General features: G+C 45.4%; 1 protein-coding gene across 2 annotated transcripts in view; it reads left to right on the top strand.

Moving 5' to 3' along the window:
* The window catches only part of LOC146812872 (alpha-2-macroglobulin-like protein 1), a 315,529-nt gene that overhangs the window by 143,043 nt on the left and 148,582 nt on the right, over positions 1 to 23,904 (top strand). For both annotated transcript variants that reach the window (XM_085619945.1, XM_085619946.1), the window contains 6 exons: positions 7,728 to 7,842; positions 8,109 to 8,218; positions 9,941 to 10,105; positions 21,061 to 21,291; positions 21,975 to 22,038; positions 22,275 to 22,420. In XM_085619945.1, the coding sequence (XP_085476071.1) occupies positions 7,728 to 7,842; positions 8,109 to 8,218; positions 9,941 to 10,105; positions 21,061 to 21,291; positions 21,975 to 22,038; positions 22,275 to 22,420 (831 nt within the window). The remainder of the gene's footprint in view (positions 1 to 7,727; positions 7,843 to 8,108; positions 8,219 to 9,940; positions 10,106 to 21,060; positions 21,292 to 21,974; positions 22,039 to 22,274; positions 22,421 to 23,904) is intronic.

Here is a 23,904-nt window from a genome sequence, read left to right on the forward strand (position 1 = left end):
AAAAGCACCACCACTTTGGTGGGTCCGGGTCCTGGGCATCCACTGCGGGCGCCATCTTGGTTTGGGGAGTGGGATTCGGCGGCGGCCGCCATCTTTAAGCGGACTCGCGCGCCAAGGGCTCACTGGAGAGTCTACTTAAAGTCGCTCCTTCACGCGCAGCGTGACGCGCAGGTAGACGCCTTCGCTTGGCCTGAGTCGTGCCGGAGTCCTGCCCGTCTGCGCCCGTCAGCGTCCCGGAGGCGCCGGGGCGACGGTGGACTGCGGCTCGGCCCGTCGAGGGGGAAGATGATCACCTATACTTCATCGGTGCTGCGCGCCATGCAGACCCATTCTTGCTCCTGTCGCTCGGTTTTTCCGGGGCGCTTTAAGGGTAAGCGCCGCTGTCCAGCCTATGGCTGGACGCCCACGTGGACATTGGTCAATGTCTGCAGGCCCGTAGAGGCTCGTGTTAGGCACCTATGTCTGCTCCTGAATACGAGGTCGCTGGGATGTCATGCCTTGCACCTATATGATCTCCTCGTGAGGGAAAACCCCCTGTGTCTTCTCCTAACCGAAACTTGGCTGGGAGAAGCGTCGAATCCGGATATCTTTTCCGCTATCCCCCCAGCCTATAACATCTTTCGGCAGGATAGAGAGAAAGGCAGGGGCGGTGGTGTAGCTGTGGTGGTGAGGAAGAACGTTTCCTGCTCTGTTCTCCCTCTCAATTCTATTGGGGGGTCGGAGTCTATTGCTTTTACACTCAGACTGTCCTCGGTCCAAGCATTTAAGGGGCTGTTGGTCTATAGGTCACCAGGCCCGATGGGCTCCTTCTTGGAGGATTTGCAGATAGCGATTTCCGAACTGGCGCTTACTACACAGCACTGTGTAGTGGCGGGCGATTTCAACTTGCATCTAGATGTCATAGGCGACCCGGACACTATCAAACTGTTGGACATCACATCTCCTCTGGGCCTATTACCATGCGTGTCAGGTCCTACACATGAGAGAGGGCATACCCTCGATCAAGTGTTTTCATCAGTTCCGCTCGCCGATGTAGAGACTCTGCCTGTGATCTGGACGGATCATAGGCTGATCAGGTTCTCTGTGTGTGAGAATGGGCGGCCGGATAACATCGCCCCCATGCTACCTAGATCGGCCTCGAGAGCGCTCCATAGAGTGACACCTGATATGTTAGAGCAGGCGCTCGCGGAACATCCCTGTTATCTCTCGGGTGATCTGGAAAGAGACACGGAGGCTCTGCAGTCGTGGCTGACTGAAAGGCTGGACGATCTTGCCCCACTGGCAGCCCCTCGGTCCACGGCTGTACGGCAATCTGCGCCGTGGTTCACTGAGGCGCTGCGGGTGGCCCGCAGCCAATGCAAGGTTGCTGAGCGGGCCTGGCGCCTTCAGTACAACGAGGTGGACAAACTCGCCTACAGGGCGGCTATTAAGGCCTATCATCGGGACATCTTAGATGCCAAAAAAGAATACCTTGCTAAGAGGATTGAGGTGGCGGCGAACTCCTGCAAGGAGATCTTCACGGTGGTGAAGGAGTTCACGACCCCCAGTTCCTACTCAGCCCCACCAGTGCCATCGGAGGCGTGGGCGTGTAATCTCGCTAGCTTTTTCACTAATAAGATCAAGGCAATTCAGGCCTCCTTCTCGGAGAGCGCTGAGGATGGTGGATGTGGCCCCGGAGCGGAACGTGAGCTACCGCCCATGCCTACCGCAGTGTTGACAGATTTTCCATCAGTCACTTGCGAGGCGTCGCGGGCGCTGCTTACCAGCCTTAAATCTGGCTCGCCACTTGACCCATGCCCTGCCAAATTTTTGGCCGGGATGGCGGCGGTGGTGAATCCCCTGGTTAACCCCATCCTCAATGCCTCCTTGAGGGAGGGAAGGGTGCCTACCACCTGGAAGAGGGCGATGGTGATCCCCCTTTTGAAAAAGCCGGGCCTTGATGCCGAGGTTTTGGCCAATTATAGGCCAATTTCACTTCTCCCGGCTCTGGCCAAGATTACCGAGAAACATGTTCATGGCGTCTTGTCGAGCTTTCTTGAGACCAACCATCTGCTCCATCCTTCCCAATCCGGCTTCCGTCCCAACTTCAGCACGGAAACGGCATTGTTGGAGGTCTCCGAGATCATCAGGGAGACCTTGGATGTTGGTGGCAAGGCCATGTTAGTCATGTTGGACCTGTCGGCGGCCTTTGATACCGTCCCCCACGCGGCGCTCCTCGCCAGGCTCCACGACATCGGCATTAGGGGGACGGTGCTCAAATGGTTTACGTCTTTCCTGGAAGGCCGCCGCCAGACGATCTGGGTCTCCCAGAGCTCCGCCGAGATGCCGCCTCTGGGGGTTGGGGTTCCACAGGGCTCTGTGTTGAGCCCATCACTGTTTAACATCTTTATGTCCCCCCTGGCGGCGGTGGAGGCTTACGGGGCCCAGATCGTGTCCTACGCCGACGACACGCAACTCCTCTTCACTTGTGGTAAAGATCAACCATTTGATGGAGAGAGTATCCGGGGTTGTTTGGGCAGGGTATTCGACTGGTTCCAGCATAACAACCTGAAGGCCAACTCCAGTAAGTCGGAGGTCCTATTCTTCGGCTGTGTCACCGACCCTGAGTGGCGGCAATGGTGGCCATCTGAAATGAGCCCTCCTGTACAATCATCTGCGGTTGCTAAAAATCTTGGCGTCAAACTTGATAATAAGTTATCACTGAGAGCGCACATCCTGGGTCTGGCCGGAACCTGCTTTGGTATTCTGAAGATGCTCCGCAAGTTTCTTCCACTGCTTTCTGCGGAGCACAGGCGGATTACAGTGCAGGCGCTTATCGGGTCCCGGCTCGACTATGCCAATGCCCTCTTTCTTGGCCTCCCGGACTACCTGGTCCAACGCCTTCAGGTGGCACAAACTCTGCTGCCCGTGCCATCTTTGGCCTGCATAGGCGGTCACGAGCCTCTGGGTTGCTGCAGAAGCTTCATTGGCTGCCTATCCGTAAGCGGATTATGTTCAAATCCCTTACGTTGATGCATAAAGCCCTGTTTGGCTCAGGGGCTGGGTATCTACGGCGTAGATTGGCCTTCTATCGTCCTGCCCGCTCACTGCGGTCCGAATCTCTTTTTACTGCCGTGGTGCCACGTGTGCGGAAGGCGCGGACTGGGGGCCGTTCCTTCAGCTTTAAGGCACCCCAGTTGTGGAACTCTCTGCCACTGGCGCTACGCAGTACCTCTAATCTGCTTCAATTCAGGAAGAGCCTGAAGACTTGGCTTTTTAATGTTTAACTGTTTTCTTTGCGGGGTTCTTTTTTTTCTTTTCTGTATTAGTTTTTTCTTGTTATGTTATTACACACGGAGCCGCCTGTGGAAAGCGCCGGGACACTCTTTTAGAGTAGCTGTGCGCTATATAAGTTTATTTTAACATAACATAACATAACATAACATTCTGCTTTCAAAGAGTGATGAAAAATGTTTTGAGTGGTATTGAGTCGGTCTTATTTTTCCAAGATGATATACTCGTTCATGGTCAGGACAATGTTAAACATGATGAAGTTTTATTCCGTGTTCTGTCAAGGTTGAAAGAACGGGGTCTCACATTGAAAAGTGAAAAATGCAAATTCAGAGTTACTTCTGTTTCCTACTTGGGGCACACTATTTCGGGTGAGGGGATTAGCCCTAAGGTTGATCTTGCAAAGGCTATTTTGCAGGCATCATCTCCTGCAAATAAAGATCAAGTAAAGGCTTTTTTAGGCTTGTCTGAGTATTATTCGAAGTTTGTGTACAATTTTGCAAGTGTAATGCAACCTTTAAGAATACTTTTGAAGAAGGGCACTGATTTTAATTGGTCCGATGATTGTGAAGATGCTTTTAAAAGAGTTAAAAAAGAAATTGCATGTATGCCAACTTTGGGGCATTTTGATGTTCAGAAAAGGACCATTTTGACCACAGATGCTAGTGTGCGAGGTTTGGGTGCAGTGTTGTCACAAGTGGTTGATGGCAGAGAGAAAGTTATTGGTTTTGCTTCTCGCTCGTTGAAGGGAGCTGAAGAGCGGTATTCTGTGATAGAGCGTGAAGCTCTAGCCTGTTTTTGGGCTATCAATCATTTCAGATTTTATTTGTGGGGTCTACCGTTTCTTGTTAGAACAGACCACAAACCACTTGTGCATATGTTTTCATGTAGGAATGTTGAGAGCACTACACCTAGAATCAAAAGGTGGGTGGAAGGTTTATGGGAATACAATTTTATGGTGGAATATTTGCCTGGTTTAAAGAATGTACCAGCTGATTTAGAATGCCTGTAGAAGATAATCCAACTAACGACTCTGACAGTATAGTTTCTTGGGTGAAAGAGTCAGCCATAGACAAGAGAGAATGGGAATCTAGTTGTGAGAGTGATGAGGTCAGAGGTGTAATTATGAATTTAATCATTAATGGTTGGCCTTCTTTGAATGAAGTTCCAAATTCTGCAAAAGGTTTTTGGAATGTTCGTGATGAATTGAATATTTTACAAGGTGAGCTTTTGCGTGGAGAAAGACTGATACCTCCTAATGATGTGAGAGAGAAAATAATAAATCTAGCACATGAGGGTCATCTTGGTCGTAGCTTGACTAAATCAAGAGTTAGAGAGTCTTATTGGTGGCCTGAAGTTGATCGACAAGTAGAAGGTGTTGTCAGGGATTGTGTCATGTGTGCAGGCAATGACAAGTCGAGGAATGTGAGAACCATTCCTCTTTCTCCTGTTGCTATTCCGGAACGTCTTTGGTCAAAGCTTGCTGTGGATATTGTAGGTCCTTTTGACATTTTGTCTCCTTCAGAAAGATTTGTTGTTGTACTTGTTGATTATACCTCTAGTGGGTTTCTGCTGCTTGGGTGGTGACTAAGAACATCATTGAGTTTCTAAAAGATGCTTTCACATGTGAAGGCGTACCTGATGTACTAGTTTCAGACAATGGTGTGCAGTTCAACTCTCAAGAGATGGAAGATTTTTTAAAAGAGCTTTCCATCACGCATCAAAGAACTGCTCTCTATGCTCCTCAGGCGAATGGTTTAGTCGAGAGCATGAATAGATTAATTAGAGCTTCTGCTCAGATGGCATTGGACAGAAGAGTTCCACTCAAGCCCATTCTTAGGGAAAGTCTGTAGGCACACAGGAACACACCCAACAGTGTGACTGGATGCTCACCGTTTAAGAAACTTAAAGGGAGAACAGCTGGTTCAAAACTAAATCCACTTTGGTTGAGTGTAAAGGACAGGGGTTGTGTTGTGAGCAATTGGAGATTTAATAGATATCAAGGTAATTATAAACGTAGATTTGACATGAAAAATGGAGTACGTCATTCTACATGGAAAATAGGTGATCTTGTGCTTGTGAAGAAAGCGGTTTGGTCTCCCAAAGGTGAAACAAGATATGCTGGCCCTAGGCGCTTTATCAAAGTAATGAGGAATGTCGTAATGCTTGAAGGGGGTGATGTATGGAGTATGTCTCGTTTGTCAAGATATTCAAGGGAGAGTGCTTATAGCAACACTTTATCTCAGTCAAGGTCTCCCAAATGTAATGTTGAGTGTCCTCGTTCTGATTCACCTTTGCGTGATTCAAGAGTCAGAAGACCACCATTGTATCTACAGGATTATTGTGTAAAATATTAGTAGAATCAGTACTGTTCTATTTCATTATTTGTGAGTTGTTCAGTATTACTTAGCCTTTTGGTCTATCAGTTATTTATGTGTATAATCTCAGTTACAATTTCCTGTTTCCATTATTGTTCTATTCTTTTCTTTATTATATTATCTATATTGTTTATATAGGGAAGATGTGTTGTAACTTCCCCTTTAAGTCTTGACTATGCTCAAGAATGTGATGGCATCAAAGAAGGAATGTACTTGGAGTGGAGACGGTTATGTTCACGGAGCCAGCTGGAAGCGATGTACAGCTGGTGGGTGTTATAAATAAACCAATCTTGAAGTTATGGAGTTTATGAGTTATAATAGATTTGTTTTCTACTGCCGTAGGAAACACATTGACCCATTTGATGAAGCTGTTCAAGACATTGCCTGCAAGATACTGCATTTGCAGACTTCTGGACTAGCATACCCTTCTAAATGCCTGCATCTAGCTGCAGTAGCTGCCTACCTGCAAAACAGACAAGGGCTATCATTGATCAAGATACCAGTTATTAAGGCATTCATGGAAGGCCTTAATAGAGTAATTCCGGCTACGGTTCCCCCTGCCCCGGCTTGGAATCCCAAGATTGTACTCACCAGACTTATGGGTCCACCGTCCGAACCCTTGCATACTTGCCCTCTCCAATTCCTATCTTGAAAGGTAGCCTTTTTAGTAGCCATCACTTTTCTTAGATGTGTCAGTGAGCTCTAGTCACTCACCTTGGAAGAACTTTTCTTCCAGCTACATAGAGTTAGGGTAGTCCTTCGAACTAACCCAACATTTCTTCCAAAGGTAGTTTCTGCTTTTCAACTAAATCAATCAGTTGAATTACCAGTCTTCTTTCTGCAATCTGATTCAGTTGCAGCCAGGGCCCTTTATACACTAGATGTTAAAAGAGCTTTATTGTACTATATTGACAGAATTAAAGAGATTCGTAAAACCAAGCACCTCTTACTCTTTTTCGCCCCCTCAAATAGGAAAGCCCATATCAAAATCAGGTATTTCTAGATGGATAATTAAATGCATTCAGACATGTTAGGCTAAAGCTAAGATAACTGTGCTCACACCTCCTAGAGCACATTCTACCTGCAAGATAGTAGCATCTATGGCTTTCCTGGGCAATATACCAATATCTGAGATTTGTAAAGAAGCTACATGGTCAACCTCACATACTTTCACTAAACAGCGTTGTGTAGATGTATTAGCATGCCAACAGGCAAATGTATGACATGCTGTCCTATGTACCCTTAGCCAAACAACTGCACACCCACAGGTTAGCCACCACTTTCTGAAGGGCACTGCTTTATAGTCTGTGCATAACATGTGTATCCACAGCCACACATGCCACTGAATGGATTATATCACCCTGTAAGCATCTATTCGTGGCATGTTGTGCTGTAGATTCACATGTGATCACCCTCCTCCTGACACCTGTGGCCAATGCAGTACCTATATACACTATCAGATATATGGTCATCTCTTTACTAACACTTACTCACACTCCGTTCTCACCTGACTTCGGGAAAACAATCTAACAATGGAGTGGATGCATGCACAATATCACCGAGAGGAGGAGTAACTTTGTCTCGTGACTGGAGTGACTTCTCTGAAAAAAAACAACTTGCACACATCCAGACCCAACATTAGATGGCAGGAGTATGCAGAGCATGCAAATCTGCAGCATTACATGCCACGAACAGATGCTTACAGGGTAAGTAACATAGTCAATTTTTTATGAGAAAAATTTATTTTAAAAATTAGAAATCTGCACCCCCCTGCGATAGGTAACCTGCGGTGCAGATTACCCCTTTTTGGGGGGGGGAATCGGGTCCAGTCTCTTTTCCTTACATATATTTTTTATTACATATATTTAGCGGTCAGTTACATTTTCCACAAGCCATTCAATGCTTATGAATTTCCTACTTGAGGTTGATGCATGCCTGCTCCCCCTCTCTGAGTTATTGTTCAGACATTTTAGGGATTGTTCCACAACCCCCTTGATCAATGGTCTGTATGAAATCAACACATGTTTGCTTCTCCTATCTTGAAGCTGAATAGTTTTTCATATGTTGACTTTTGTTCAGCTGGAAAGGTCTGGATGCTTTTCTAAGAAAGTGGAGCTGGACTTCTTCAAAATGACAGAACGCTCATATACAATGACATTCGATGTAGAGGGCTCCGTGACTGAAGATGACACTGGTAAGTTGCAGACCAGCAAAGGAACCTGCTCCTGAAGCTCAGGTGAAGAACACCGCATCTGTGGACCAAGGTTTTGATACGGGTTTCATAACTTTGGCGGCGATAAAAGCATCTTCTGCTGCCCATGGGCACATTCATTGGCCACAAGTTTGGGATTAATGTCATGTTAGATTGAATAAACAGAAATGGGATATATGATTCATCTGAGTGTCTTCTTGAGGGGTTTTCCAGGTGATTCCTCATGACTGACTTCTTGGCCTCTACAGGTGTAACTCTCTCTGGATCCAGGTCATGTACGATATCTTCTGATATTGCAACTGTGACGTTTGAAGGGACAGATGATTACTACAAGAAAGGCATACCCTACACTGGCTGGGTATGTAGGACAACAACTGGAGGAACGGGACGAAGCAGTCTTTGCGACACAGCTGTCCAACCTGTTTCATTCTTTCCTGCGTTGTCTTTCTTCCCCCTCAGACACCTGTCTTTCTTCTATCTTATTTCAGATCTGTGTATTCTTCCACTCTATCACTTGTTTTCCTAGTTCTACTTTTAAGATATTTTCCGCCCTTTTTACCTTATCTCTTGACCTTCTATCATAGCACTGTTCACTGATCTCTCTATATCTTCTGTCTTTCTTTCCCCACCTTTCGCTCATCATCCACTTTACTCACAGCGCTTCTCTCTTTTTCCTCGTCCACGTTTACAGCTCCATTTACCTCCTCATCAACATCTGTCACCCGCTGTCTTCCCTCATGTGTCTGTATTCTCTGCCTCTCACATATCTCTTTCACCTCTTTTTTCACATCTGTGACTTCTTTCACCTCTCTTTTCCACATACTCTTACCTGTCCTTTTCAATAGTCTCCATCTCATTTGTCTCTTAAACCCATCTCTCCTTTCTTCTTGCCCACTCTAGCCACCAATCTCCCATACTTATCTTCTCTCATCTATCCGTCTTCATCCTAATGTCAAATATGGCTTCATCTTTTTTCTTATATCTGGATCCCACCTTTTAAGGAATACATTTTGCTTGAAAAAAAGGTTTATAGAAATGTATAAACTATAAAAAGTATAAAAAGCCTATTTGAATGCAAATATTATTTTGCTCTGTATGCCTTAAAAGTCTTAGTGCTTTGTCAATATCAGTAATGGAAATATTAATCAATAAAGGTCTCAGAACATAATATGTTGAGTACTTTCTGGTTTGAGGCATGTAACTCCCTAACCCTCCTGTCATGAGATGAGGCCTATTTTCTGTGAGCCCTGAATTTGTGTTGCTGTCTTGAATTCTAAAACTGACCTAGAGAAAGCACCCTTCACATCAATGACTGAACACACAAGTTGCTTGTACAGAACAGTCATGTGCAGCAATGCCATGTTATTGGAGCACACTTCATACAGTCCGCATTGGCACTGTGTATACTATAACCTTTATGGTTGAAGTGCCTTTGCAGGAGTGGAAGTTAGATAGAAATGGGATTTCGCAGACAGTGGTAATGAAATATAATTGCAAAGTTCAGATAGTCAGTGACACCTTTAATAGAAAAAAAATAATTTCTTGCTCACTTCTTTTCACATCTTTACCCTCTCTATCACCTGACACATTTCTCTCTTTCTCACACATCTAATGTCCTCTCTTACACATCTAATGTTCTCCTCATCCCCCTTTCCATGCGTCCTCTATCAATGCCTCTCTCTTCTCCTCTCCAATACCTTTTTCTTTATTTCCCACGTCTTATGTCTCATCTCTCGCTCTCCTGTTCTCTCCATCTGTGCTGTCCTTTTTTTAATCTCCTTCCTTTCTTTATCCTCTCAAACTTGGTACCATCCCTCTGCCCTCACATATCTCTTTCGTTATCCTCTCACCTGTGTTTCAATCCTGTCACACCACTTCTCACTTTCTTCACCTCCCTACCTACATTGTCTTTCCTTCTCTGACACAGTATCTCCTTATCTCCTAGACCTGAATTATTTCCTCCTTTCTTGCCTGACAGTTCTACCCTCTAACAATTCTCTATTCCTCAGTCCCACCTTTCTCCCTTCGACCCTTCTTTTAAAGCCACTTTCCCTTGTCTCATCTCCCTCTCTTATTGCAGATGAAGCTTGCCAGTGCTGATGGCACACCAATGAAAGGTCAGACCGTCTACCTGTTTAGTGAGGGGGGTATGCAGCGACTGAACCAATTATATGAGACCGATGATTCCGGAAGGGTGTTCTTTTCCTTAAATACCTCCGATTGGACCTTATCAGTCAACCTGAGGGTAAGTACTTCTCACTGAAAACCTCTGTTTGCTCTGTTTCAGTCAGAGGGTGCATTCCTTTCCCTGAATACCTCCAGTTAGTCCTTCTCAGTCAAATGATGGGTAAATTGTTTTCCCTGAATACCTCCAATTGGTTTTTCTCAGTCAACCTTTGGGTAAGGTATTTTTTCCTGAATTCCTCTGATTGGTCCTTATTAGTCAACCCAAGGGTAAGTTCTTCTCCCAGAATATCTAGCGCTGCAACGAACCATCCATTTCGCCATCACTGAGGGCGAGGCGCCACGGCGGACACGCCCACCTCAGCTGGCCACGCCCCCTTACTCGTCCTTATAAGTGCGCGCAGCTGGAAAGCGCGTCACTTTAAATCGTGAGTCTCCTGAGGCGGAAGCCGGGAGTGAACCTGTCTTTTTAAAAACTTTGCTGTGTGATACTTTGCTCATTTTAATCACTCACCCCTTGCACTTAAACAGCGGATCTAGCGCTGCAACGAACCATCCATTTCGCCATCACTGAGGGCGAGGCGCCACGGCGGACACGCCCACCTCAGCTGGCCACACCCCCATGACGCCCATTTCCACAGACATAAATTATGTGTCTCGCTAGGAAGCGCAGCGGACGGGCGCAGCGGGCGCGCCGTCAGCGCGCCGAAGGCGCGCCAAAGGCAAGCCCGTCTGGGCCCGTCCGGGCCTGGACCGGGCCCAGGGCCAGACCCCCTGCTTTTTCCACTGACTCTGTCCGTACGTGTTGGACCAACACCCAACTACACCTACTAAACCCCCGCCCTTGCTCGACTATCACTCGCTGCATCCCAAACCACCTTGAGTCTGCTCATTTCCTTTGCCCGCAATGCAACTTCACTCTCCCGCCCTACCAACCTTGTCTCCCTCCTCGTCCCCCATCACAGCCACCCTCCTCTAATCTTCGGACCCTGAAAGCTGGCTTGATTAATTGCCGCTCTCTCCCCCGTCATGCCAATGACATCTGGATGTCTATCTCCTCAGACGAATGGGATATTTTATTCCTCACCGAGTCCTGGATCACTGACTCCTCCTCTCCGGATCTCTATCTGGCCATTCCCCCAGGATATGATATAAAATGCTTGAACCGGGCTGGTGGTAAATCTGGAGGCGGTCTAGCCGCCATCCTCAAATCCTATCTCCAGTTGACCTTTACCAAACTTACTAATATTGGTATAATTGAAGCCATGTACTTCTCTATATCGGACTCCGCAGCAGTTATCCTGGCTGGCACATTAGTTTACAACCCCCCCACCGCCACCTCCCCTTCTCTCACTGCCCTCTTCCACCAATTGGCTGATTTATCCCTCAAACACCAATATTTCTTAGTCCTTGGTGATTTTAACCTCCACGTAGACAACCCTCTCTGCGTGAAGGCAAACAATCTGTTGGAAACTATGGAAAGCCTAAATCTCAAACAATTAGTCGTAGGTCCCACTCATGTGGCTGGTCACACCTTGGACCTCATATTCGCCAATTTCTCGAATATTACTGTCCTCCCTCCCCTCCCTCTCACCTGGACTGACCATTACCTCATCCCCTTCTCTCTTGCTCTCGGACGAAAAACTGCCCCCCTGGCCCCTAGGAAGGAGTTGGGAAGAAAGTGGCACAAGGTTACATGTGCCACCTTGGACCCGGTGTTCCACTTTCAGACGGAGTACCTCTCCTCTGATATAGATGAAAATGTCTCTAGGCTGAATGCTGCTGTCGTCAATGCGATTGACTCCATTGCTCCTCAGAAAATCATCACCTCCGCCAGATCGCGACCCTCCGCTCCCTGGTTTTCTACCCCCCTCCGTGAGGAGAAAAGCAGATGTAAAGCTCTCGAACGCCAGTGGAGACTAAACTACGACCCTGAAGCCAAACTTTTATACAGATCTGCCCTGAAAAAATTCCTCATACTAAAAAAAATCGCTATGAAAGATCACTTTTCCTCTCAAATTACCAAGGCCAAAAACTCATCTAAAACCCTTTTTAACATTGTTAAAGACTTTATTAATCCTCCGGCCAGGGCTCCTCAGAACACCGCGAGTCAGGCTCTATGCGAGGGACTTTCAGACTACTTCCTCGAAAAGATAAATAAACTTTGTGTCTCCTTTCCCATAGGGCCAACCCCCCTGCCTTCCCCCACTAGTCCCCCAGACTCTCCGTCCTTTCTCTCTTTTAATAAACTCAACCGGGATGATGCTATTAGGTTACTCACCCATTGCAAATCCGGCGCCCCCTCCGATCCTGTCCCTGCGAAACTCATGGGAGAACTGGCGCCTTCGCTGGCCTGCTCCTTCCTTTCCATCTGGAATGCCTCCCTCCACCATGGCTTCTTCCCTACCACCTGGAAGGAGGCCTTGGTGATTCCCATACTAAAAAAAGCGGATGCAGATCCCACTGTTTTTGCTAACTATCGCCCCATCTCCCTTCTCCCTAAACCCGCCAAAGTCCTGGAAAAAGCCGTGCAGCTGCAACTCACGGAATATTTGGAAAACCACTCTCTACTGCACGAATCACAATCCGGATTCAGAGCTGGATTCAGCACTGAGACGGCATTGTTGGAAGTATCCGAAACCATTCGGGAATGCGTGGACAGGGGCGAGGAGGCCATGCTGGTCCTCCTCGACCTGTCCGCAGCTTTCGATACGGTCTCCCACCCCATCCTCCTTGACCGACTTAAACAGATAGGCATTGGCGGCACTGCCTTCAGCTGGATCGAGTCCTTCCTCTCGACAAGAAGTCAGAGGGTTTTGCTGCGGCCCTTCAAGTCAGAGAAAAAACCCCTGTCATGCGGGGTGCCACAAGGTTCCGCCCTCAGCCCCCTGTTCTTCAACGTCTATCTTGCCCCACTGGCCGACGTTGTGGAGTCCTACGGAGTCAGGGTGGTCTCTTATGCTGACGACACTCAGCTGGTGTTTTCTTTCAGGGACCACTCGGACTCCGCATTCGCCAACTTCCGCCAGTGCCTCAACAACATCAGTGTCTGGATGACCGCTAACCACCTCAGACTGAATGCAGACAAAACGGAGGTTCTGTTTTTCAATCAGAAAGCTTCCATCCCCTCTTCTTGGTGGTGGCCCACGGCGCTTGATCCCGCCCCCTCTCCCGTTCACTCGGCTCGGAATCTGGGTTTCCAGTTTGATGACTCCCTTTCATGCAAAACTCAGGTTAATAAAGTGACCTCTGCCTGTTTCATGAAGTTGCGCATGATCAGAAAAATTCTTCCCTATCTCCCCCTGGATTCCCGCCGTACAGTTACCCAAGCCCTCATCACGTCCCACCTGGACTATGCTAACAGCCTCTATGCTGGTGCCCCCCAGTATCTGGTAGGCCGGCTGCAGATTGTCCAGAATGCTGCGGCCAGACTGATTGGTAATATCCCCTACCGCCAATCTGTTTCTGCGTATCGTAAGGAACTCCACTGGCTCCCAGTGGCTAGACGCATCCAGTTCAAGGTCCTTACCCTCACCTATCGAGCCGTCAACGACCGCGGACCCAACTACCTGAAAAAACGTGTCTCGATATCCCGCTCCACCAGATCCTTGAGATCCAATGACCTCCGCCTCCTGATCTCGCCCCGTTTTAGATTATCTAGAATGGGTGGCAGAGGGTTCAGTGTCATTGCTGCTAAACTGTGGAACTCTTTACCAATCGAGTTGAGATTCTGTCCCTCCGAACCCATCTTCCGAGCCAAACTCAAAACCTGGCTCTTCTCCGAACTCTGAGTCACCCTACTGTTTCTCCTTGCTCTATGCTCCCTCTTCTCCCTTGGAGGCTCAGGTTTTTAGCGCCGGGACACCCCTTCGGGGGTAGCTGTGCGCTCTATAAACTACATAAAATAAATAAATAAAAAAATAAATATCTTCAATTGGTCCTTTTCAGTCAACTTGAATGTGAGTTAGCTTCTCAGAATACCTCTGATTGGTCCTTCTGAGTCACCCTTAGAATGATTTCACACAAATTGAGGTGGTCAGTCCCCAACAAACTTGCGCCTTAGTGATAACGGCAAGAGAACCCAGATGTTAGGAGGTCATGAACTGCAGCCTCTGGCAAGTTTCCCTTTCCCTAAAAGTCGAGAAAAGAACTTCACGATGTTAGGAAAATCATTTCGCTTGCATTCTATTGGTTAGGAAAATCATTTCCCTTGCATCTGGTTGACAAATATATAGACAATCAAGAGTCTTTGGTATTTCTCTAAAGAATGTATATTTTTTAAATAACAACTCCAATTTTTTTACTTGTTTTGCAAATTTAAAAAATACGGATATATTTGATAACTGTTACTTGGGAGTTAGATAAACGGCACATTTAGTTGCCTCTAACCAGTTTCTTTTTTCTCCACTGTAACAGAGGGGTGTACATTTTGAAAGCCCAGCAAATTAAGAAAATCAATGACTTTTCAATTTTGCTTGCAAGAAGCGCCTATACACACCATTACTTAAAACGTGGCACCGCTCCAAAGCAGGGTCCAGGGACAGCCCCTTCTGATTCTTGTATTTTTGTCTCCAAAAACATGCTACTTAGTTCTGGGAGCAAACTTGCCACACCGTCACTTCTTTTCCTTTCAACATTAGAAGTCACTGTGTTAATTTTCTCTGCATAAGATCAAGTTGAAGTGCTATAAAAGTGACTATGTGTGGGGAAGACATCCTGATCGTGTGTTTGCATCCCCTATGCTAATAAAAGTAAGCTATATCTATAACGTTGACACCTTTGCAGAAATGTCCTCGCAATTTAACACAAAATATAATTTTGTCAGAGATAATTTTAAAACTCATTTCATGCCCGCAAGAGTCACTGATACATTCATAATTTTGAAAAGTGAAGAACCGTGCTCTAAATATCACTGCACACAGTTTTAGTAATATTCACCTAAAGAGCAAACAAAAAGTTGCAGAAATGTAGGGCTGCTTTCTGTCATTGTAAGGTGCACAACTTTTATTGGTATTTGATTTAAACTTTCTAAGATATACATTGCCTTCCAAAATTGTAGATTTGGCATGTGGTACTTTTCAAGCAGAGTTCCCCTTTTTGCCATAATTATAAACCAAAACATCTACAAAAAATAGGTGTGTCACTAACTTTGTCTTACTTAGTGGTGTGTGATTAAATTGGCACAAACAAAATTTTGTGAAGGTAATAAACTTTCCAAATTCATTGCGTTAAAAGTTCATCATCTTCGCTAAACTTATTTCTAGGAAAGGCGTTTCATTTTCCAATAAAAGCGTGATTTTTCAAAACTCTGCACCAGCACCCATGGCCATGGTTGCAAAGTTAAAAAAAAACTTCCTGGCAGAAGTCTTTTCTACTCTCCAAATTGAAATTACATAAATATATCTGTAAGCAAATTGTATCATCTTTTCCAATGATGTTTACCAACATAATGAAATGTTGTACATTGCTGTAGCTGTGCTATCGTCATACACATTTTTCTTGAATGCATTTTGCAAGCCTTATATGCAATAAACAATTTAACATGCCTCTAATGCACAGCTTCTTCCCTCTTATAACGCTCTACTTGATGATGGTTTATTTTCAAAATTCTGAGACTCCCATACGTGAGTCCCCAATATCAAATTAATTCCCCTTTTTCAATTAAAGTTGCAGGTACAGCAAAACGGATATCAAAGGTAATTTGGATGAATGGAGAGCAGTAGCTATACATGGCTGATTTGATTAGCTGTTTTGAGCAAGTTGTACTAATGTTGTGTTATGCAATGCTATTAAGAATTTGTATTTCTCACAAACAAACAAGAGCGATCCATATGTCCTTGCGAACCAGGTATTGCTAATAAGCAGAAACAATGTTCACAAGGAACTCATTTATTATAAAAAAGTATTCAATTTTGCAGCAATTAGAATGCCCTGCTTGACTCAAACAGAACAGACAGATACAGAATCAGACCTTAACTCAATAAGGCATACCAATATTTTAACAAAGTTTTACGATAAAGGCCCACAGAACAAAATGTTTTGTAGTCCCCACATCAGCCAAAGTGAGTGTTATTTATTTTGCAAAGCAGTATTTCACATACAAAATGGCATAAAATATTTGCTGTCTGTGTATTTACATTATATACATTTTCACATTTGAAAGTGATTTGTGAACCCTAGTGAAATGACCATAACCAAACCAGTGAAATATATTTGGTGCTATTGGAAAACTTGTGGCGGTGGTTATTGGTACATAAGAGGAGCCAATTGGAGATGTAATACAATCAGTTCTTCAAGGACAACTATATGATTTGTTGGGGCTCTCCCTTTTTAATAGTCCACGACGTTTCGACCCTCTCAGGGCATGAGGTCTCTTCAGGACAAAGATTCTGGGGACGAGCAACCCAATGAGGGTGCCCGAATAGTAGAAGTCCTTCTTAATAATTTTCTGGGTACTTCTCAATGATGGCAAGGATACTTAATTCCCTTTATACAAAAGCCACAGCTTGGCTTCAGTTGTTGTTCACAGTAACAGGATTACTGTAGGCCCAAGTCTTAGTTGTGAGTAGTGTCCAAGGATGAAGGTGGTGCTTCAGGAACCACTTTGAGGCATGGTGTTATGTATTAGACCGTGACCTTCAGTAAGGCTGTAATTAGTAGTGGAGGTCACTTTTAAAGAGACAATGTCCGTTTCTGAGATGTGAGTAGCATCAAAGTATTGAGGGTAATGCTTCAATAATATGCAAACAGTTTGCAGCAAACAAATGCCAGTAATAGCGCCTTGCCGTCTAGCTGATTCGTTTCCCTGACGGTCACCGATTATACCATTTCCGCGCTCCATGCCTCATATTATTGAAGCATTACCCTCAATACTTTGATGCTACTCATAACTGAGCAACCCACAGGAGACACCCTTACAAAAAGCAGGGTTTAAGGACTTCATGGTTGAGAGGGTTCTAAACAAGAGGATCTCTCTAAAGATGAAGATAGTACACCACTGCTCTTGAGAAGCCGTATGTATATTATATTATATCATACTATAGTATATTATACTATACTATATTATGTTATATTATATTACTTTACTTTAAATAACTTTATTTCGGTCAAAGACCATAAAAGCACAGAATAAAAATACTACAATATACAATTTCAGTGCAAACGGGCAAAGACTGCCGCCAGTTACATACAAAATAGTGCAAATTTTGGTTGACCAGAAACGTAATCATTAGTTAATTGTAAAAATTCATTACAAAAGAGTTACACAGATATAAATGCTATCAGAATTTCTTTGTAATATACATAGATAATAGGACACCAAGGACCACGTAAGTCTAAGGATACTGCAAGAAGGACTATGCAGAGAGTCCATCGTTTATAGCACATGCCCTTACTATATCTACAATGTAAAAAGAGCCTCATTTAACTAATTCATCTCGTGTCAAAAAGACATTATATTCAACGTGTACATCTTACGAACAGGAGAAAAGTCAGTTTAAAAAATGTCATAAAATAGGATAAAAACACTCAAAAAGTTAAAACCTAGATCCAAATTAGAAATTTACAAAATATACACAGAGATTATATTACACTATATTATACTATACTATATTGTATTATATTATATTATGTTATATTAAATTATATTATACTATATTATATTTCAAGATTAGGGGTCCACCTCCAAAACAGGTCTGTCTTGTATTGAACATAATTCTGTACAGTGTTAGAGCAACTGTTAGGAAATTCAGAAGTGATAGTAAAAGCTTTGAGGCTAGTTATTTCTTTTAAGGCATTAAAGTGCTTGTGTAGAGTGAGATGCTTCCCAAATCTCTGCTTTCAAAATGACATGTGGGAGAAAGGGCATCTTTTGCATGGTTAGCCCCCCAGTTTTTGCCTAGTTTTGATGTGGTTTCATATGAAGTGCACAGGGCTCCTGCAAATCAGGTCCCTTGTGCCAGTGCTTCCTCCCTAAAAACAAACTCCCAATTGGTACTTCTACCCTCAGTAAGTCCCTAGTAAATGGTACCCTGGGTACCTAGGGCCTGGGAGCTGAAGAGGGTCCCCTGGGACCCCCCCACCCCCTTCTGGGCCATGCCACTGCCTTGCAGCTTGCATGCGCCTGTGAGGGAGAAAACGACAACGTTGACATGGCACCCTGTCTGGGTGCCTTGCCAACCAGCAGTGCCTAGAGGCATAGGTAAGTCACCCCTCTGGCAGGCCCCACAGCCCTAAGGCAGGGTGCATTATACCACAGGTGAGGGCATATCTGCATGAGCAGATATGTCCGTACAATATTGAGGCCCATTTTCCTAATATTGAATGTGCCGGGGAAGCCATAGAGAGTACATTGGCTAGGAACTCAACGACTCGAGTTACACAGCACCATGATGGTTTCACTGAACCCAGGAGTGTTTGGTACCACACTACTACTTACAATAAATCCCCATTGATCCAAGTATGGGATTTACTGTACCATATACTCAGAGAGTGCCTCAGAGGTGCCCCCTTAAACCCTACCAACCCTGGTGTGGTCTCTGACTGGATGTAGGCAGCCAGCCACCACCAGATATATTTCTGGACCCCTGGGTATATAAAGCCCCTGCTCTCTGGAACCAGAAACAATGCACATCCTTGGGAGAGGTGTCATAGCTCCTCCCCAGGATGGGCCAGTGCGGAAGCTTCAAAGGCCTGCCGCCTTTGTAATGCGACTCTCCTCCTCTGCTGCTAGCAGCAGATGGCAGTCCCTGGTTTACATCCCCACTTTGGGTGGAACAATTAGCAGGAAAGATTCAAAAGAACAGAAGGTGTGCCCACCTCTGCCAATCCCACCTCTCAGGTGGGGAAGAGCACAACTTTCAAACCCCTCCATTTTAAAGATGGGGAGACCCCTCCAATCAGGACTAGCTATATGCCTCCCTCCCACAGGAGGGTGGCATAATAGAGGGTGTAGTCACCCCAGATAAGGTGCCCATTGGCCCTATCTGCTGCTGCTCTTAAACACCTCCTAAATGTAGTATTTATGTGGCTTGCCCAAACCTAGAAACTAGATCTGTGACAACCTAAGAAAAAAGTAACCCTGGGCAGAACAGGCGTAGTGCCTCTACGCAAAGTTTCACGGAGTTGGAAAGCAACTCCGTGGAACTTCACTCCGCGCCCTCCCCCCCTCCCAAAGTAATTAAAAAGGCACTTACCTGCCCCGTGGCTGCCTCCTCCTCAACATGGCCGCTCTCCCGCCTCCTCATCGCTGTCCTTCTTCACTAATAACCACTACATTGTACATCTTGCATGTGCGCATGCGCACTCGCAATATGTACAACGTAGGGGTTATCAACTTATCAGTGAAGATGGACGGTGAGGAGGAGGTAGGAGAGTGGCCGTGTCGAGGAGGCGGCAGCCACAGGCCAGGTAAGTGCCTTTTTAATTACTTTGGGAGGGTGGAGGGGCCGACTGACTACGCTCTGTACGGAGTTGTAGTTTTGCCTGAACTCCGTGTTCGCAACGGAACGGGGAGTATGCAAAACTCGCAACCTCCGCTGGCGGGGTGTAGTTACCCACCTGGGCTTAGAACAAAGAAAACGACCTACAGAGAAGACTGAAGACTGCCTGTCTCCAGCTTCTGTGATCTTACAACCTGTCTGGCAACCAGCAACATCTGAAACCCTGGGAGGACTGCTGCCTTCAAAAAAGACTCCAATCTCCCATGGACAGCGGACCTGTCCTGAAGAAACCTACTCCAATTACTTCGGATCCAGGTGGATCCGCGTCTCCTGCTCACTCTGCATCTGATGCCCACGGCCCGAGTATGAGTGGTTCACCTGTGCAGTGAAGTCCTCCGGCGATCCTGACCTCATATCCAGTGTTGTCTGACCTCTCCTGCTCTCCACAAAGGTGCCTGCATTGTGAATCCAGAGGCTCCCCCCGACTGCGACTGGCTCCAGTAAGAAGGCTCCAAAGTCGAAAGGCACCCCTGCACCCAAAGCCCCTGGGCCTTGGTGAGCTGAACCGATGGTGCACCTATGACCCCATACATCCCAACTTACCTCTGCTGTCGTTGATCTTCCTCTTGCGACCTACGGTGCCACGCCTGCAGCCTCTTTGCCAAAAGAAGAATCCCTATTGAAAAGCATTGGGCCCTGACGTCGAATTGGCACCCTGCACCCGGCCGCCCCTGTGCCACTGGTGCTGCGTGTTTGGTGATGCTTTGAAAGCTTGGCCCCTGCAACTGATCTACTTACCTGTATACAGTGTGGCTCTAGGCACCCCCTGTCTCCATTGGAAAGCATTGGGCTGAAATCCGATTTTGAGCTCTGCAACCTGGGACTGTAAGTTTGATATTTACCTGTTTAACCGCAATATATTGTTTTCTCCATAGGATAACATTGGACTGTGTTGAAAAGTTTCTAACAGTCGATTTTTGGAAGTGAAAAGTATTTTTATTTTTAAAAAAACATACTTACCTTATCACGAAGATCTTGGTCTTAAAATAAAATACAAAGTATATTTTTCGAAAATTGATCTGGATCTCCTTCTTGAATCGTGTGTCCATTATTGATCACTGTTGTGCAATAAATGTCTTACACTCCTCTGCGTTAGGCCTCAGGCTGCTCACCGACACTTCCACTAATAGAGCACTTTGGGTTTCATATTGAGCCCTGTACACTTTTGCGGAACCCCTGGACCCAGTGCACAGTATTACCACCCAGTGAACATTGAGTAGCTTTGTGCACTTATAGCAGGTATCTATAGGTTTGGCAGAGGACTAAAATGTGTGTGTCAATGCTTTCATTGGTTCAAACTGGAGATGTTGCACATCTGACCAGGCAGGAGAGCCTGTCCCTGCTTTGCAGATGTAGGAAACTGCATCTTCCATTGCATCTGTTGCAAGGCATTGGAAGTCCCAGCAGTGTAGTACATAGTGCCGTCCACTTAAGTGCATCACTGGTAGTTCCTACATATTCGCAAAGTGAAGAGATGTTAAGTACCTAAATATTTTTATACTTTTGTTCTATGTAGGGGAGCTTTAAGCTGGAGCCGCAACATTGGGAGTATGGGAAAGTGGTGCCCTTCTATCGGGATGCCTTCAAATGGCTGAAACCCTTCTACTCTAAGAGTAAGAGCTTCCTGAAGATACACTCTGCACAGGAAGAGCTGCCCTGCGGTCACACGCAGGAATTGCACGTGGACTACATCATCCAGCGAAACGAGCTGCATGAGCACGCAGAACATATGGACCTGTTCTACCTGGTAATGTCCTGGGAAATAGATTTGAGGAAATGGGGTTGAATTGAGGGATGAGGCTGACATGGGGAGATTGTGATTTTATAAAGGAATAGGATCCACAAAGCTGAAAATATAAGCTGTAGTGCTGGGAGCCCACAAAATTCCCTGTCTTTCTGTGAGGTGTGGGAGCTAAAGTCTGATTCCACATCTAGTAACACAGCCAGTGACACACAGATTACTAGGCTTCACTTTTGCGTCAGTGCTTATCTTCACCCAAAGGTCCTTAACCAATGTCACACCCTGACTAGCCACTGGTGACACTGCTATCTTAATTGCTATGTGGTTCATTCAATATCTCAGCTAAAAAGCACAGACTGCTGCTTCATTGTCTCCTCCCTCCATCCAATTCAACATTCCTAACATCCACTAGATGTCAAAGGGCCCCATAATGCAAGGTGCACTGTAGGGCTTGTAGAGTATGAGGGTCTGAGAAGGTTGCAGGTCTGGTAAGGACCACCTGTTTATCCTTTAATCCTCACAAATGACAGCTTGAATAGTCAAAGTCATGAGACCTTGTGAGAGTTAGCTAATGGACATATGTGCATGTGTCTGTTGGCTTAAAAGCATAGTCCTGGGCGCATCAGTAACCTGCATCATGGCTCTCGCTACCAGGACACCGATGCTGACTGGTTCAATCCCTCCCCCAGGTTTCATCCAAAGGAGGAATCATTCACGAAGGAACTAAGAAGATAGCAGTTGACAAAGAGCATGGTAGGTATTGTGGTCTTTTACTCTGTTTGTTCACTGTTGTGATCTCTGCACAGCTTCCTTTCTGCTCTGACCCCACTGCTTCCTGACTCGATAGCGATAGAAAGCTCCTCATTGAACAGATCTATGCACTTCTCCTCTTTTTGCCTAGCCCATTGTCTCAAAATGATTATCTCTTGACTGAAGATGTACCATCTAACCACCACCTTCTCTTTTCCTGATCTCATCCCTCATCGCAGTTCTTATGGGCACCTTCTCCATTGAACTTCCTATAAGCACAGAGTTCGCGCCGTTGGCCAAGGTGTTGGTCTTCACCATCTTCGAGGACGGCGAGGTCGCTGCTGCCACAACTAATCTCAACGTAGTGAAGTGCTTCAAGAATGAGGTGAGCACTCAGTGCCTTTCCTACACTACACAATAAATGTTAGTAATTTAGTAGATATGTTAACCACACTTTACAATACCTGGCAAAAAATCATCTTATCGAAACAGAAACTTTAAAAACAATTGAGTTGACGGGTGATGAGAGGAGGTGACCTACACAGTCTGCCTTCTTTGTGATGTAATGTATAGTCTTTACTAAAGGGTGGTGGGGGGAGAGGGGGAAGGGGGGTTTGTGTGGTCAAAGCACTTGTAGATGCAGTCTCACCCGAGGTCTGTTATTCTTAACTCTATCCTCACTTGCATCAGTTTCTAGGACATTTTGGGTCTATCTTTTACAGCACACTTCTCAAAGAGACTCACTGTCTTTTAGTATGCATACCATGGGCTTTGGTACCTCACTTTCAACCCATCGTGTCTTGGATTAGCCTCTTTTAGTTATGATTGTCAAATCATGTCTCGGCTCAGCCAATTGGAGTATGTCTCGCTCACATGATGCTTTGGCTACTTAAATGAATTCTTCCTCTTCCAATAGAATGCTTGCTTTGCAAAGCATTAGGGACTCTTTCCTGAAAGATTCGAAGTGATACGATTCCACCCGATGGCCGTGAAAATAGGCCGGCGATTAAGCGCATAATACCTCATACACGGAATGGGACAGTAATTAAGGATAATTGCATATGGAACAAAAACGTGTTTGCAGACTCAGCGATTAAGATTAAAGCATTTTTTGAAAGTGCCATTCGACTTGGGTTCACATCACATGGAATACAGTTCGTGGATTGAGTGAACTATTTCTTTGCCCTGAAGAAGCCCGCAAGGGTGAAACGCATTGGCTGTTGTATGTTTAATAAAGAACTAAATGATCTACAAAACCAAAAAGTGAAAGACTCGCCATTTCTGTCATCGCTTTCGTGCATCATTTGTGGGATTTGAACCTTACAAACTTTTGTTCTTGTAATGATGCCTCTCCCAGTCTTTTGCATTTCAGCATTAGGGACTACTTTAACACAAGTGATGTTAAAAGTACTAATTCCATTATGATACACCTGCCCTAACAGGTTTCATTATGGTTAATCGACATTGACAAGTATGAAGCTGAGAGTCAGTCCTTCCACTAATTGAACTTATGGCATTCTGATCATGCACAAATATCGTCAGCAAGCAATTAATTCAAGGGCTCAATCTGTTGCTTTAATTAAATATTGTTCCTGTTCCTCTGTTTGTGCAACTAGTCACTATTATTGGGGCAATGCTGACTGAGCACTGCAATTAGGTTATTTTCTACTTAGTATCAAAATAAAGACAAATGGGAGCAAAACAAGTTTGTGCCCATCATTGTCAGCCTTTGGTCTAACAGCTTCAAAGTGGAACACAAAGTGGTGCACTCTGAGCTGGAGCACATCGCTTCCCAAGCCATCCACTCCCAGGCATCTTCTTTTGTTTGGTAAATAAGCAAATAGAACAATCACTTGAGGCCTGATTTAG

Source organism: Triturus cristatus, chromosome 7, assembly GCF_964204655.1.
Source record: "Triturus cristatus chromosome 7, aTriCri1.1, whole genome shotgun sequence".
NCBI lineage: Eukaryota > Metazoa > Chordata > Amphibia > Caudata > Salamandridae > Triturus > Triturus cristatus.